The following is a 16,811-nucleotide window of genomic DNA, read 5'->3' on the forward strand; positions in this document are numbered from 1 at the left end:
ACACCTGCATTAAGAATACACTGTTCAAAAGACAATGCAAAATATAAAGCAATTCGGAAAAAAAATTAGTATAGTATTTAATTATGTAAAGTTCACTTTAAATCAAGTATTTCCCATAACTTACAAAATTTAAATTCAAACTGGTTGGTGGTGCTATATCAGAGTTGTGCCAGCTGCTACGCTAACCATGCTGTCGTCATGCCCCCAAGTTTTCAGATAAAGCTAATACTTAATAGTAATAAAAACTCTTACTAGTCAGGGATAGGGAGTCATTTTGGGAGCGTCACCCCATTAGCATGCAGCATTGGCCAGCACCATTTTCAACACAACTTTATTCAAACAGCTGCTATGGGCAGGGCATGACTAAGGCAACCTCCATGCAAGTACCACAGTCAGGCCCCCAGTGCACCTTATCACACCACCATCTTGGCTTACATCTGCGTGAATGTCCCAGTCAGACCCAAGACGCATTCTACCACCTTACTTGCGCTGACAACCCAGCTCACTAACACACAAGTTGTCCCTGACAACTCGACTGACCACCACACAAGTGGCAATAGTGAAAAGAATGAGCACACATTCAAGGGCATTGCTAGCTCACCAGCAAAAACCTGCACGTGTACAACAAAGTCTCAGTGCTCCCCATGGGGTCCATCTGCCCTGTTGTAGCCAAATTATTTAGTTATTTCTGATTTTTTTTTTGCCAGTTGATTGAATTCTAAATAATGGGGATTTTACTGCATTTGTCAGAACATAGAACATTACAGCACAGTACAGGCCCTTTGGCCCTCAATGTTGTGTACAAATACTAAATCCTCCATTGTTCTTTTTGTGCCTAAGGGTCTCTTAAATGCTCCTGTTTCAGCCTCTACCATCTCTAGCAGGGCAGTCCAGGCAACTACAACTTAAACACAACTCCCTTCACTTTTTAGAGATGTCCCCTGGTGTTTGCTATTCCTGCCATGGGAAAAAGGCACTCACTGGCTGTCCACCCTATCTATGCCTCTCAATCTTGTAGGCCTCAATCAAGTCTCCCCTCATCCTTCACTCCAAAGAGAAAAGTCCCAGTTCTTCTAACCTTGCCTCAAGACTTAGTTTCCAATCTGGGCAACATCCTAGTAAATCTCCTCTGCACCCTCTCCTTAGCTTCCACATCCTTCGTATAATGAGATAACCAGAATTGAACACAATACACCAAGTGTGGTCTCACCAGAGATTGCAACTTGACCTTTTAACTCAAACTCAATCTCCCCATAAATTAATCCCAGCATCCCATAGGCCTATCAACCTGTATGGTAATCTTGAGACATGGATGTGTTACCTCACACTATTAAATATTTGACTATTAACCCTGTAATCAGCCTTCTGGTTTGACCTTCCAAAATGCATCACCTCGTACTTATCTGGATTGAGCTCCATCTGCCACTTTTATGCCCAACTCGGTATTTTTTTTCTATATCCTTTTGTAACCGAAGACAACCTTCAGCCCTATCTACAACCTACATAACATCTGCAAACAGTGACCCATCCTTCCACTTCGTCTCAGTCATTTATATATAAAAGGTAGGGGTCCCAGAACAGATCCCTGCAGAACTCCTCTAGTCACTGACCTCCAGGCAAAATACTTTCCTACTACTCTGCTTTCTACATACAAGCTAACTTTTAATCCACACAGCAAAGATTCTGTCAACAAGTCTCTCAAGAGGGACCTTGTCAAGTGCCTTCCTAAAATCCATATCGACTACATCTACTGTTCTACACTCTATTTCTTTTATTACCTCCTCAAAAAAATCAATTTGGCTCATGAGGCACAACCTTCCCTTCACAAAGCCATGTTGACTATTCTTAATAAATTGTACTTCTCCAAATGCTCACAAATCCCATCCTCAAGCAACATCAATAATTTGCACACTACTGACTGAAGACTCACTGATCTTATTCCTAGGATTCTCCCCATTACCTTTTTTTAAAAATAAGATGACCACATTTCCTATTCTCTAATCCTCTGACACCTCCCTTGTGGCCAAGGAGGACTCAAAGATCATAGCCAATACCCCAGCTATCTCTTCCCTCCCTTCCCACAGTAATCTGGAGTAGGTCACATCTGGCCCCAGAGACTTATTAACCTTTATGTTTTTAACCAAGATCCAACACTTTCTCCTCCTTGATCTCAACATTGTCCAGCACACAAACCTGTTCTATTCTGACCACCCCCTGATCAAGGTCCTTTTCTCTTGTGAATATTGAAGTATAAATTTAGGACCTCTCAAGCCTCCTCTGCCTCCAGGCACATGTTACCACCTTTATCCTTAAAGCAGCCCCACCTTCATTCTCACCATACTGCTGTTCTTCACATATGCATGAATGCTTTGGGGTTCTCCTTAATCCTACTTGTCAAGGCCTTCTCGTGCCCTTTATGTTCCTTCCTGGTTATTGTATAATTCTCATGAGCCCTTCCTTTTTCCTGCTTTCCAAATCTAATGCATGCTTCCTGCTTCCCCTTTAACGAGCTGCCTCACTGTTTTGTCAATCATGGTTCCCTTTTCCTACCATCTTTTCCCGTTTCAGTGGGAAAAAAACCTATACTGAACCTGCGGAAGTGGACCCTAAACATTCTCCACATTACTTCTGTGCTTTCTCCCATGAACATCTGTTCTCAATTTACTCTCCCTAGCTCCTGCCTCATCCCTTTGTAATTAGCTGGATGTCCAGCCTTTGAGGAACTGAAACCAAGATGCTAATAACTTCAAAGAGCACAAAGATGGGATTCTATAATTATACAGCAATGTCAGTTGAGAGCATTGAAGGTCTAGGCCACAAAATGATAAATGAGTAGCAGTGGAAAATTAGCTGCACTTTAAATAAAGTGAATCAGGAAGTGGTTTGAATCGCAACCCCCCCCACCACACCATTAAACCAAGAAGGGCCTAGATTGCACATAAGCATATTTTGCTTGCGCAAATATCTACTTTTGTCTAAAATTAAAATTATAACAGTAAGATAATGAAACATTTCAATAGTAGATTCTTCACATATACAATAAAATATAAATGAACACATCTAATTTTGACCATGAAAGTATTATAATTTGTTACACAAAGGAACAAGGAAATGAAACATTTTCTTGACTAAAAGCAATCTAATAAACCTTAAAGTGCTTACCTAGCAAGGGTACTTTGTTCTGTAACAATTCACAATAGCTTGCAGTCAGGATTCCTACAGGATTGGTTGGTACAAAGCGTCCTTCTCGTACCAAGCGTTCACATGTTCGCATCAGCGTTCCCGAGAATTGGGAAGGATCTACTCCATAATCTCTCCAACCTCCAACCCCATCTGCCACCCCTGAAAGAAAATCATTGACGTGCAAACATTTGCTTTATGGTAAAAATTGAAAAATTACTGAACTTTTATGCTTCTGGTGTAAACCCCCCCTCCCCCCATCAATATTTCTTAACATTTGTCATTCTGTTTTAATTTAATTTGAGATATTTTTGAATTAGATTATACAGTACTGAACTTATTCTGTAACTTGCTTTCACTACAAATTATGAGGTAGCCAGATGCATGGGTAAAGTCGCTGTTTTAGCTACCATACATACATTTAATGAAAAATTTCAAAGATTACATTTTACTCCAATAAAATTTGGTAGCCTAAACAACAAATTTCTGGAATTACAGAACAAATATACCAGACATGGTACAAGCATGCAGCTTTGTGGTGCCTTGACATCTTCAGGAATTGTTGGTTGTCAATGCATCAAAGTTCAGCTTTATGTATGCACAGATTAACATCAAACTTTAGAAATAGAAATAATTCTAATCATTCTGTAAAAATTGTCTACTTCCCATCTGTCCACAAAGAATTGTTCCACTAATTCTTGAAAATATTGTAATGACAAGATGGAAACCTTTCAGATTTTTTCCCCTAAACAATTTGAAATAAAGCCAAATGTGGTTAGGTTTGGGGGCAAGTCTTGTTTATTCATTGATAAATTTAGTCCAAAATTAGAATCACAATCCATTCCTTTTGTAGCAATATTCAAATTGTTGGAAGATTTACATGAATCATATTTAGCAACTCATTTTGACAAATAATGAGCAATCTTATTTCATAGCAATAAAATTTTTAACTGATTACTATAGTCAACTTTTTCCCCACATCCCTTTGATTGAATATTAGAACACAAGAAATAGGTGCAGGACATCCAGCCCGTCAAGCCTGCTCTGCCATTCATTATGATCAGGGCTGATTTGATCTCAAAGCTTTTGATTTCTGAATACTACACATCACAACTTAACTAAAGTTAAGTTTCTAGGGCATCTTGTGAAGGATCAGTTATCTGAGCACATGGCTTCTTTGGTGAATTAGAATGAAAGCCCAGTCAGAGACTATATATTTTCAATGTCATTTTTCATCATACTACAAAGCTAACTACAGTACAACTCCGATTATCCAAAATGGTCAGGACCAGGCCTATGTCAGATAAACAATTTTTTGAAAAACTGGTCATTTTTAAAAACAGCCCAGTAGCAACAGCAAATCACTTGTATCAATGTTTAAACAACCATCACTAACAATGCTTTTTAAGCATTAAAATGTTTAATTCTCACCAAAACAATGCTGGCTGAGTCACCGCTGCCAATCACCAAGACCTCCCAACCACCATCGCAATCCCCAACACGTCCCCATGGGGCCGCTGATCCCCGGGAAGGCTTCCCAGACCGATGGAACACTCACTGGCAAGTCAGCGGGTTCCTTCTCCCTGGCCACTGGAGCTCCCAATACTAAAATCGAATCCTCCCCTAGGCTTACTGCACATGCACACTGGGGAGTCTGGTGTTCAGTAGTAGGCCAAGGGGAGGGTTCGAAGTTGACATCGGGAGCTTCAGTGTGCCGAGGGAGGGAATGCCACTGAGCCAGAGATCCTGCTCCTGCCCTTGAGGACGCCCTCGATGACGCCAGGTCAAGGGATTCTTCTGACTGTTTGGGGCAGGGAGATAGTGACATGCAGTTTGAGAGGGAGAGTTAGAGAAAAGTAGATAGGGGAAAGTAAAGAAGAAATGGAAAGAGAGGGGAGAGAGTTACCAGAAACAAGGACAATCATTGTTCCAATTTCATATTGAGTGAATCTTCTCTCCCCGCCCGCCCCCCCCCCCCCCTCACCCCACACACAATCTGTGAGGTCAGTTTGGCTCTGAAAATTTTTTGAATAAGTGAGGATTCCAGAGAATCTGAGTTGTACTGTACTACTACAACAAAAAAAATCACAGAAAAAGACCAGAGGGCAGCTGGCCCAGGATTTACTCAAACACTTCAAAACAATTTTAAAAAGCAGAGAAAGGTTCAGATCCACTTACACAATGTTTCAGTCTCTTATTTGAGAACTCAAATACTTGTTTAACAAACCATATAGCATGACAAACTGATGGAAACACAAGACTCTGTGGAAGTGATAATGCAAGGTCTTTCAGCTCAGCTTTCAGATTTGACATTGCCAAACAGATCCAGCACACAATGTTTCATATTTCAACTGATTAACATTTGATCTTTGGTACAATATTCCAATAGTGTCTAATAGTTATTGTTTCTTTTGCACATCACTCAAATGCTTTTCTCCCCCACAAAGCCAAGTTCCTGATTTACAATAGAAGCACACTCTTATTGATAAAAACACTTGTCAGGAAGATTCACAAGTATGAGATTACATTACCAGATTCAAGAACAGTTTCCTGCTACTAGACTGCTGAATGCATCTCAAAGTAGTAAAATTATGTTGTAATTTGCTCTGTACCAATAGATATCTGTAACTCTTGCACTTTTAAAGTAGTCTTACTTGAACTACGTGCAAGATATCCAACTGGCTTGCTTTCAAAAACAACCCCCATTCACTACATCTTGGCACATGTGACAAACTTGAATGTTCAAACATTTTGGGTAGGCCAAAGTAAATTACTCAGATGGTGTAAGCAAAGGCACCTGAAGACTGAATCAGACAAATGGCTGCACAGATCCCAATTATTGACAAACCATATGCACACATGATCATGTATGAGATAATAAGTGGCAACATTAAATCTCATCTAGAAGTTTTTTTCATCTAAGTTACAATGATGTAATACAACTTAGCTGAGATTGATCAAAACCAATCATAGATCCATGATGTCAAACATCTCAGTTATCAGTTTGCAAACCACATCTCAAATAAGCCACCAGCCTGTCCCTTGTAGACATTTTTTCACAAAGTTTCAATTTTAAAACTGAAAATTGCTTGTGCTATTCATTAAAACACATTTATGAAGACTGGTTCTCATTGTATTAATGTTTCATATCCACAAAATTCCATAACCCACAACTCCTAATTAACCACAAAAACATTCACTTCCAAGACAAATATCACTCTAATCACTAGCCCCTTTTCCACTGGTACTCTGTCCCAGGAATCAAATGGGAATTTACTGGGACAGGGTCCAGTGGAAAAGGAACATTGTCTGAACATCGGCATCAAATGATATCATTTCATGCTGGGGATTAACCCCCTCTATCCCTACTCGCATCCCCAGTGTTTGCTGATGCTGGTATGTTGATAAAACCAGTGGAAAAGGGACAGCAGAAAGCCACCTGTTTCCAGTTGTAGGAAGAACACTCCAATCTCCAGGGATGAGTGTATTCAGTGGAAAAGCAATCAACTGTCTCAGTGGAAACAGTACCTGGTCACTTCACACCCAATTAACTGGGATGCCAGTGGAAAAGGGGCTTCTGTCTGCAGACAACATTTTGGAACACAAAAACATTTAGATCCCAGTTCAAAGTCAACGACTTGCTTGCCAAAAAATCTGGGCCTTTCACTGAGAAAACAAAGCATCAATCCACCCCTGCTGCACAAAACAACAGCTCGACATTAAATTGCCAGGACAAGACCCTGGAAGAATATGGATCGCATTTCACATCTTAGTCTTAACTTTGAGCAAAGAGAGAAAATAAGTACAAAGAAAATGCCCACAAGGCACCAGTAATTCTTGGTTTTCCTGCATGTTTTCAAGGCATTAGGATTTACAGCAGGCAACTTAAATCACTGCAGAGTTACCACATTCAAAATTCAAATCCAACTGTGAAGGGCAAGCCAGCTTCAGCATTCATTTCAATAGACAAACAGGCTTTTGAAAAATCAGCACATCACACAGCATCCATGGGAGGTAAAGGGTAACCAACGTTTTGGGCTAGGCCTTTTGACAAGTTTAACTCCATTCAGCAATCTCTGCTGGGCCACGTCATTCAAGTCAAATTCAAGTTTAGTTTATTGTCATCTGATTGTACAAGTCTTCTTTCTTTGGCTTGGCTTCGCGGACGAAGATTTATGGAGGGGGTAAAAAGTCCACGTCAGCTGCAGGCTCGTTTGTGGCTGACAAGTCCGATGCGGGACAGGCAGACACGATTGCAGCGGTTGCAAGGGAAAATTGGTTGGTTGGGGTTGGGTGTTGGGTTTTTCCTCCTTTGCCTTTTGTCAGTGAGGTAGGCTCTGCGGTCTTCTTCAAAGGAGGTTGCTGCCCGCCAAACTGTGAGGCGCCAAGATGCACGGTTTGAGGCGATATCAGCCCACTGGCGGTGGTCAATGTGGCAGGCACCAAGAGATTTCTTTAGGCAGTCCTTGTACCTTTTCTTTGGTGCACCTCTGTCACGGTGGCCAGTGGAGAGCTCGCCATATAACACGATCTTGGGAAGGCGATGGTCCTCCATTCTGGAGACGTGACCCATCCAGCGCAGCTGGATCTTCAGCAGCGTGGACTCGATGCTGTCGACCTCTGCCATCTCGAGTACCTCGACGTTAGGGGTGTGAGCGCTCCAATGGATGTTGAGGATGGAGCGGAGACAACGCTGGTGGAAGCGTTCTAGGAGCCGTAGGTGGTGCCGGTAGAGGACCCATGATTCGGAGCCGAACAGGAGTGTGGGTATGACAACGGCTCTGTATACGCTTATCTTTGTGAGGTTTTTCAGTTGGTTGTTTTTCCAGACTCTTTTGTGTAGTCTTCCAAAGGCGCTATTTGCCTTGGCGAGTCTGTTGTCTATCTCATTGTCGATCCTTGCATCTGATGAAATGGTGCAGCCGAGATAGGTAAACTGGTTGACCGTTTTGAGTTTTGTGTGCCCGATGGAGATGTGGGGGGGCTGGTAGTCATGGTGGGGAGCTGGCTGATGGAGGACCTCAGTTTTCTTCAGGCTGACTTCCAGGCCAAACATTTTGGTTGTACAAGTACAACCTGACAAAATAGCATTCTCTGGTCCTCAGTATAAAACATGCAGAAACACAACCAGACATATACAAATAATACACATGTAGGACAAGTATTCATATATACAAATAAATAACTAAATATTGTTTCATAAATATGAAAGCCTCAGATGGTTAGTATGAGCATATCCTCTGGCACGTTCAGCAGTCTCACTGGTCATGGGAAGAAGCCTGGTGGTGCTGGATTTGATACTCCCTTACCCTTTTCCTGATGGGAACAGCTGAAAGATGCTGTATGCAGGGTGGAAGGGGTTCTCAATTATTTTGTGCACCCTATTCAGATAACAATCCCAATAAACCACACCAATGGTGGGGGGGGGGGGGGGGGGGGGAAAGAGAAAGCAGGTTGGGGGCTCCAATCCATTTATCTGCAGCAACCACACTGTGATGCAGCTGGACAGGACACTTTCGCTAGAGCTCCTCCAGAAGGAGGAGGACATATGGTGATGGGTAGCCTTACCCACCAGGCTTCTCAGGAAGAGCTGTTGCACCTTCCTGTCAAGTGAGATGATGTTGAGTGTCCACAATAGATCACTAGTCAAGTGAATTCAACTCCAAGGAACTTGATTCTCTCCATAGTCTCCACTAGAGTTGCTGAGAGATCCTGGTCCTTCAGGTCCATGATCATCTCCTTCATGTTGCCATGTTGAGACTTAGGTTATTACTCTTGCATCACAGAGATTTTCCACCTCTTATCTGCATTGTGACTTACTGTTGTTGCTGATGAGGCCAGCTACTGTTGTGTCATCTGCAAAAGGGATGACCGTTTTAGCTGGATCTGGCAATGCAGTTATGGGTCAGTAACGAGAACAGAATTTGGCTGAGCATACAACCTCAAGGTGCACCAGAGCTCAGTGTGATGGAGCTCAACGTCCTGCTACTGATCTGGACAGACTATGGTTTTTCTATTAGGAAGACCAGAATTCAGTTACAGAGAGGGGTGTTGAATCCCTCCAAGGACAGATTCTCCTCCAGCCTCTAGGGAATCATTGTATTAAATGTTGAGCTAGACGATGAACAGCAGTCTGGCGTACAAGCCATTGTTCTCCAAGTGGGTCAAGATGGAGGGAAGGAACAAGGCTACAGCATCATCTGTGGAATGATGTCTTCTATTGAAGTGGATCCAGCGTCTCTGGGCGGTGCGCTCCATCACCAGATGCTCGAAGCATTTCATAATGGTGGAGGTCAGTCTCTTGTTTTGGTCACTCTCTTGGGTGCCAGAATAATGGTAGCTGAACCCTGTGAGAACAATGGACTGTTGCAGTGAGGTGTTGAAGATGTCTATGCAGTCCTTCAGTACCTGACCAGGTATGTTGTCTGGTCCCACTGCTTCGTGTGGGCTCACTGTGGAGAGGGCTCTCCTCATCTCAGCCGAGGCTATGCAGGGCATCCATTCATCAGAGAATACGGACCTTTCTTTGGCATCTTCCAGTCCTCATTAACCCGTGCATGTAAGGTGTTCAGTCTGTCCGAAAGGGAGGCGCTGTTGTCTTTCACTCACAAAGTGGACCTATGACGTCAGTCTCTTGCCACATCAACCTCAAGCCACTGGTGCAATTCTCATGCTCAACTCAAGTTTCCCAACTCTCAGCCTATTGTGGCAATGGGACTGGGGTGATATGTTGACTTAGATAGAGAACTGACTGGCAAAAAGGAAAAATAATTTATTTTGCAAGTGGCAGACTGCGAAGAGGAGTGCCAAATTTGAATGTTTGTGCTAGAATCAATTGGTATGGTAGGAAAATGGTGTTGGGGCAAAAGATCATTATAGCATTACAGAAATAAGAGCTATTGAAATACAAAACCAAAAGGAGCATTGCATAAATGTGGTAACAAACCAGTGTTTCCCCTCCAACTCAGCATGTTTGACTGCATCATTAAACATTTTAATCTTAACCCAATGCACTGATAAAATGGATCTGAAACCCATATTGCAGATGCTGAAAATAAAAACAAATCACTGGCAAGATAGCTTCTGTGAAAAGACAATGAGAACAGATGCATTTTCTGAGAAATGGCTTTTAATGATAGGCTATCTATGCAAAATGTTGACTTTCTCCCAAGCTACAGCCTAACTTGTGCATTTCCAACATTTTCCTTTTATTTTGAATGACTGCAGTTGGATACATTGGATATGGAAAACATAGAAGTTGTAGAAAAAGGCAAATACAATGGGCTATCTACTAATAGTATTTACTCAAGTGGACCAAAGGGCTCAAAATCAGCACAATTAGTTTCACTTGCCAGCCCACCTCAAATCTCTAAACCCACTCTTTCCATTCTGCATTCAGAGACCTCGTACAGGATTTTAACCCAAAATGTCAACCATCCCTTTGCCTCCATAGATGCTGACTCTCCCACCAGAAGTGTGGTTTTTTTTTAAAAAAAGGGCTTGCAAACATTAGATGTGTGGTCAGCAGGGTATTCCAGTAGTAAACAATTGGAGATCAAGGCTGACGCGTGTTTTATGCTTTAAATTATGCACAAGTTTTTAAAAAAAAAGTATTTATTTATCTCAAAGACCTGGTTCATTGAAAGAAAAAAAACGTATCTGAAGCAAGGAAATCAAGCCAACAAAAACTCACCAAGTGGCAATGAAAATTGTGATCACAAAAGTATGACCAAGGTTCTGAATAAGGAATGAACATTTATTGTTCCCATAAATTACAACTGGACTGTGCATTTCAATTTCCCAAAATTTATTTTAGAGTAAACAGCCTGTTTAAAGCAGTTATGAATCAAGAGCAAATGTATCAGCTGGCTTTCCCATGCCACTTTCCAAATCTTTGGGATCTCTCCAAAATCAATGAATTTTAGTTGTTTAGAAACAAAGTGTCCATTTTCTCCATAGCCAATTCCTTTAAAGCCCCAGGAACATTAGCCTTTAGCCCCCACAGGTTTGTTGAGTTTTAAGTTTCTTACTTTCTGTTACACCTTGATTATGGGAATATTTTCAGTGTTTTCCACCATAAAGACCTGATCCAAAATAAAATTGATTTCTATTTTTACCATTATTTTCTAGTCACATAGTATTGAAAAACAATTTCATACACCTGCGGTTCTTATATTATTTGTTCATTCACTTTCATAATCCATCATTATAATTTGTCATCCATTACCCCTTTCTACAAATTTTGTAACCCTTTGGCACAGTGTTAATTCATTTACTATTGGTCATTTAAACCACATGGCTCCAAACTTTTTCTCAACACAAGCAAATAGTGGAATTGAAGAGATGTCATAAAAATGAAGTCAATGGACATCAAATAGAAAACACTCCAACGACTGGAAATGATATCGTGGCTGTTGGAGGTCATTCCTCACCACAGGACATTGCTACATGAGCTCCCAAGGTCAATGTCCATTTTCAGCTGTTTCATCAACAATTTTCCTTGTATGATATAAAGGTTAGAATTGCAGATGTTTGCATAATTTGAGTGGCAGTGACAGAACTAGTTAAGCCACTGCTTTGCAGCACCAGAGACCAGAGTATAATCCTGACCGTGGGTGCTTGGCTGCATGTCCTCCCTGTAACCAAGTGAGTTTCCTCTGGGCAGTTCAGTTTCTTCCCAAATCTTAAAGGCACATGAGATGGTAGTTAGTCTGCCATTGCAATTACCCAGTGTGTAGGAGAGTTGTAAAATTTAGGGAAATTTCAGAGGAACAGCTGGGGAATAGAAAAATGGAATCAATGCCAGATTAGCACAAGGCTGGTTGATGTTTGGTCCAGGAATTTTTCATGCTGTATTTCACGTGTACATCTAGGTCTCCCATGATCAATTCTATTCACTACTTCTCAGTAAAAGAAGTAGCCCATGCTTCTGTGCACCAGCATCTGGACAACATTCTGGCATGGGTTTTTAAAATGGCAAGTTACTTCATGGTACTAAAGTGTCAGACAATGGCCACATCTACCAGGGGAAAGTCCAACACCTCTCCTCAACTTTGAATGGCATTAGCTTCACCTTGAACCCAGTCTTCTGAAGATCACCACGATAGTTATTCAGAGACATCGACAAAGCCAAAAAAAAAGCTCAAACCTGAGAATGCCATTACTAAAGATGGCGCCACCTCTAACTCGCATAACACCCTGACATAGAAAATGCTGCTAGATCAAAATCCTGTGACTTTTCCAACAGCACTGTGGAAATATCAATTCAAGGACTGCTGCACTTCAAGGCAGTGACTCAGATTCACACACTCTAGAGCAGTGGTTTTCAAACTGTTTCTTTCCACTCACCTACCACTAAGTGCTTTGTGATTAGTAAGGGATTGCTTAAGGTGGCAGGTGAGCAAAAAAAGTTTGAAAACCACTGTTTTAATTGTACCTAAATTACTCCAAATAAAATGGGCCAATAATAATTTTTCTCAGGCAAAATATTTCAGTAACAATTTGGTCTAGAGTAGTGGTTCTCAACCTCCCCCCTCCCACAACATACCACTGCTCTTGAGTAACAAGGAATGGACAATAAAAACTAGCCTTCCCGACAACACAAGATCCTGAATTATAAAACTTAATTCGAGTCTGTGCTGATAGCAAGCCAAAGGTTTCCTAGAGAGGGACCCACGACTGCAGTGGGTATTATTAGTGCATTTTCAACTTCCAGGCGTGCTATGCACACTAGAGATCATGATGCAGTGAACTGAGGAAATAGGTGGTTTTTACACCTGGTCCCTTCAGTCTTAAAGCGATCTAAATCAGCTGCAATCATGTGGTAGGAGTTGCTGACCTTCAAAATGGAAAGTCTCCCCAGCTCACTTTATTTAATTGCTCTCATGTTAAATGTAGTTTAAAACGATTTTTAACATTTTACTTTAAACGTTTCTTAATCTTTTGTAAATATCAATGATCAGATAGTTAAAAAGAGTGGAAATAAGGTATGACATTAGTTGGCAGAGACCATCAGAATGGTCTGCCCGTTGACGCTGCTTACGGCCTAGGAAGAGATCGCAGACTGCTCCATCTTGCGGAACGGCCGCAGCACCGGCAGCCTTGCGGTTGCAAAGGGGCCACCGAGGAATAAGGCGTCGGAACAAGCTACATGTTATCAATCCGACGGCTTCAAATGAAGTTTCGGAGCAAAGCTGCCGAATTCGCATTCATATTAAACTAATTGAAGTTACACGCAACCACATTTCCAAATGCCACCTACTACGTTGGAAGGTATCAATGCGGAAGTCGTGCTCAGAACTGCAGTCACCTTGTTTGGAAAGAAACCAGCATCACTGCTGCCAAAATGCGTCGGAACTCCTGGAGAAACAATCTGAACGAAAGTGGATGGGCGCAGGTTCAACCGATTAGAGAACTACTTCAACATTTTGGGCCAAGCTCTTTGATGGGTGGGGGGAAGATGGTTAAAAATTTACGTAAGAGAACACGATCTTTGCCCAAGGACAAGAGGTCCACGGATTGACCGATGGGTGAGCAGGCAATTGAAGAGAGAAACGACCTCGTTAGAGACTTACAACCATAACTCGCCAAATTGCTAATCCAAACCTGTCGATGCTGAACAGGCCTTTGCCAGAATGCTCCAAAACCAGATGAATCTCATTCCATACATTTCTCCCCCTCATTTATAAATTGCTCAAGTCATTAAGCGATAACATAAAAAAAATAACTCGCTCACCCAAAACATCGGCACTCTTGTGTTTGGCGATGAAACACGCGTCGTCCCCGTAGCACATTCCTTTCTTTAAAATCCCTTTCCTGAAGTCCTTCCCAAAGCCACAACTGGCCGTAACCAGACTATAATCCCGAGAATCCGTCTGGGAGAGTCCTCCCAACACCGCCCTGGCCACCAATCTTCCGTAGGACAGCACCGAGAACATCCCCACAGCCCGAGACCTTCGACCGGCGGGCGACCTTCCAGTCCACTCCGGAGACCACGCTGGATTAGCTGGCTCCTCGCCGGGCGCAAGGCACCCGAACCTGCTGGCTCTCCCTCGCACAAACACTCCCCCCCCCCTCCCCCACACACACACACCCCTCTTTCTTTCTTTCCCTCCCTCCCTCCCTCTCCCCGTCACTCAAATAATGCGATTCCGCTGGATGCAACCGTCTCTTAAACGCAGCCTGACAACCGCCATCTTCCTCGCGCAGAACACGCCCTCATCTCCGGGGCACGGCGGACTTTCCCTGAACCTTACCATCCGCAGCTCGAGCTCGCCTCTCCCGTGACTCCCTGCCAACGTCATTCCAGAGCACCCTGCGTCATTCCGCCTCTCTGACGCAACGAACGCCCGTTACCGCCCCCACCTGACTGCCGTCTCCGTCCAAAAATAGTCCGTCCATTAGAAAGGGCATCGTCTTCCCCGTCGTTGCACGGCGGGGCCCTCCAGACGCAGAGAATTTCCTCGTGCACCGAACGTTCCTGGCCAAGTGCGCGATGACAAGGCTGTCGTTTGCGGCAGGTTGACGTCGTGTTCTTCCCCCCCCGCCCCCCCGCGCGCGCCTCCTTCCCGCCGGCCGAGAGGAAGCGGATGTTGGCGGTTACCCGCAGCAATGGGATCATCGGTCTCGCTGTGGACGTGCTTGGGAATTTTCTGGCTCCGTGGCCTGCTGAAAGTGCGAGCTGATCAAGGAAGAAGCGCCTCGGGTCTCCTTGATCCGACCTCGAGCAGCACCACCGACTCCCAATTCGAAAATTCCGCGCACGCTCCCGGTGCAACCGCGCCAGTGGATCCAAAGGCGGCTCTGCCCCTCGCAGGTGCCCTGCCAGACCTTAACATCGACGGTAGGTTTGATGCTGACGTGCTTCTTCCCTTCATGAACTTTCACCGACTTGTCAGAGCGGATTTTGGCGAACTTATTCTGGAAGACGGCCTTTGAGAAGTATAAATAATAGACAAAGCTCGTAGCTTGCAGTCATTTAAATTTTTCCATCAATACTCCGTATTTGGCCTTTGCACATTGTTCCAATGAGTTTCAACTTCAGGTCAAGAGACAGCGTGCCATCTCACCTCTAATGTTGTGATCTTCAAGGCTCGGCATTGAGTTCAACTATTTCAGATAATCAGCTTTTCCACATTTTGCTTTATATATTTTAAGTATTCAAAGTGCTCCTCATATAGTCATCTCACGAATCATGTGTTCTTCCCAATCAAGATTCAATTTATTATCATAGTAATAAAACAGTGTCACATTACATTAAATTTCTTTTTGCCTGCTGCAAGGCAGGCAGATTTTCCATAGGCAAGAATTGCCTAAGTGCCTCTAGTCAGAGAGAGAGAGAAGCAAAAGAGAGTCTCCCCCCTCCCCCCCCCCCCCCCCCCAGAGTCACCGAGTGTTCATAGATCTGCCTCCACCATTTCCGCAGGCACACAGAGCCCAGTCCAAACCACTGGCAACCAGAGCTCCAGATCTGAACCTCTGACCCACTCAGGAAACTTTCAGCTCCCTCGGCACCTCCTCACATCCTGGTTCCAATACCTCCAGCCAGTTCAAGCCAGTCTAATATTTATAACAAATCCCGCCTGATTTGTTTAGTACTGCAGATTTACAAATTTATTCAAATATATAATAATTTTCTCAAATATAAATTTACTAAAAAAAAGAAGGGAATCTGTAGACATTGTATATTTATATTTCCAAACGGTATTTAACGAGGTGCCACATAAGAAGGCGCTGCATAAATTGAAAGCCCATGGTATCAGAGGGACTGTATTGCAATATATTAAAATATGGCTGGCTGTCTCATTAAGAACAGACATTTAGAACAAATGGGTCATTTTCAGACAGGAAGGATTTAACCAGTGGAGCAGATAATAGTTTTTAGCTTGCAATTGTTCACTATTTACAATAATAACCTGGAGGAAGGAACAGTATGTAAGATTTCCAAATTTACCAATGGAAGGCAATGTTGTGGTGAGGAAGTGGAAATGAGGTGTAAACAGGGTATGAGATGGTCATGTTGAATTATATTACTATAAATATTAATGGAATACATAAACAAATTAAACAGAAAAGGCTATTAAATTTACTGAAAAAAGAAAAAATAGACATAACAAATTAAAGAGAGACTGGGTAGGGCACCTAGTGGCAGCACCATATAATTCAAATGCTAGAGGTTTAGCTAAATTAATAAAAATGTACCAATCAAAAGAGGAGAGGAAATAATAGATCTAGCAGGGAGGTATATAATGATAAAGTGTCATATATATTCAGAATTTTGAAATTTGCTCAATATATATGCACCTAATGGGGAGAATCAAAAGTTTATGCAAGATATTTTTTTGAAGATTGTAGATACACAAGAAAATATATTGATAGATGGGGATTTTAACTTTAATTTGGATCCAATGTTGGATAAAGCTGGACAAAAGATACTGTAATTTTGCAATGGGACATACTTTGAATAAGTCTAAAGACTGGCAAATAGAGTTCAATCTCTGGAATGCATTTTAAGACTCCAAGTCAGTGAAGTATAGAGAAATCTAGGTATTCTTAGAACGTGAATCACAAAAACCAACAATTTAAGTTTACCTCAGTACCTGATAAAAAGTTAAGCTTGCTGGGTCTTGACA

At 42.5% G+C, this 16,811-nt stretch overlaps 2 protein-coding genes across 5 annotated transcripts in view; one reads left to right on the top strand and one right to left on the bottom strand.

Annotated features, from left to right (window-relative positions):
• LOC138761364 (protein phosphatase PTC7 homolog) overlaps positions 1-14,255 on the bottom strand; it is a 36,056-nt gene extending 21,801 nt beyond the window's left edge. The window contains exons 1-2 of one of the 2 annotated variants that reach the window (XM_069933346.1): positions 13,916-14,255; positions 3,163-3,342 (exon numbers count right to left, since the gene is read on the bottom strand). In XM_069933346.1, the coding sequence (XP_069789447.1) occupies positions 3,163-3,342; positions 13,916-14,117 (382 nt within the window). In that variant the 5' untranslated portion in view covers positions 14,118-14,255. Of the gene's footprint in view, positions 1-3,162; positions 3,343-13,222; positions 13,404-13,915 lie in introns of those variants that run through there. The other variant, XM_069933347.1, reaches the window with a different exon arrangement.
• Positions 14,256-14,505: 250 nt separating this feature from the next.
• LOC138761361 (tectonic-1-like) overlaps positions 14,506-16,811 on the top strand; it is a 55,388-nt gene continuing 53,082 nt past the window's right edge. For all 3 annotated transcript variants that reach the window (XR_011356274.1, XM_069933339.1, XM_069933337.1), the window contains exon 1: positions 14,506-15,022. Coding sequence is in view for 2 of the 3 variants with exons in the window: in XM_069933339.1 (XP_069789440.1) it covers positions 14,791-15,022 (232 nt within the window). In the remaining variant the exon portion in view is untranslated. The remainder of the gene's footprint in view (positions 15,023-16,811) is intronic.

The sequence above is a fragment of the Narcine bancroftii genome, chromosome 4, assembly GCF_036971445.1.
Source record: "Narcine bancroftii isolate sNarBan1 chromosome 4, sNarBan1.hap1, whole genome shotgun sequence".
In the NCBI taxonomy this organism is placed as follows: domain Eukaryota; kingdom Metazoa; phylum Chordata; class Chondrichthyes; order Torpediniformes; family Narcinidae; genus Narcine; species Narcine bancroftii.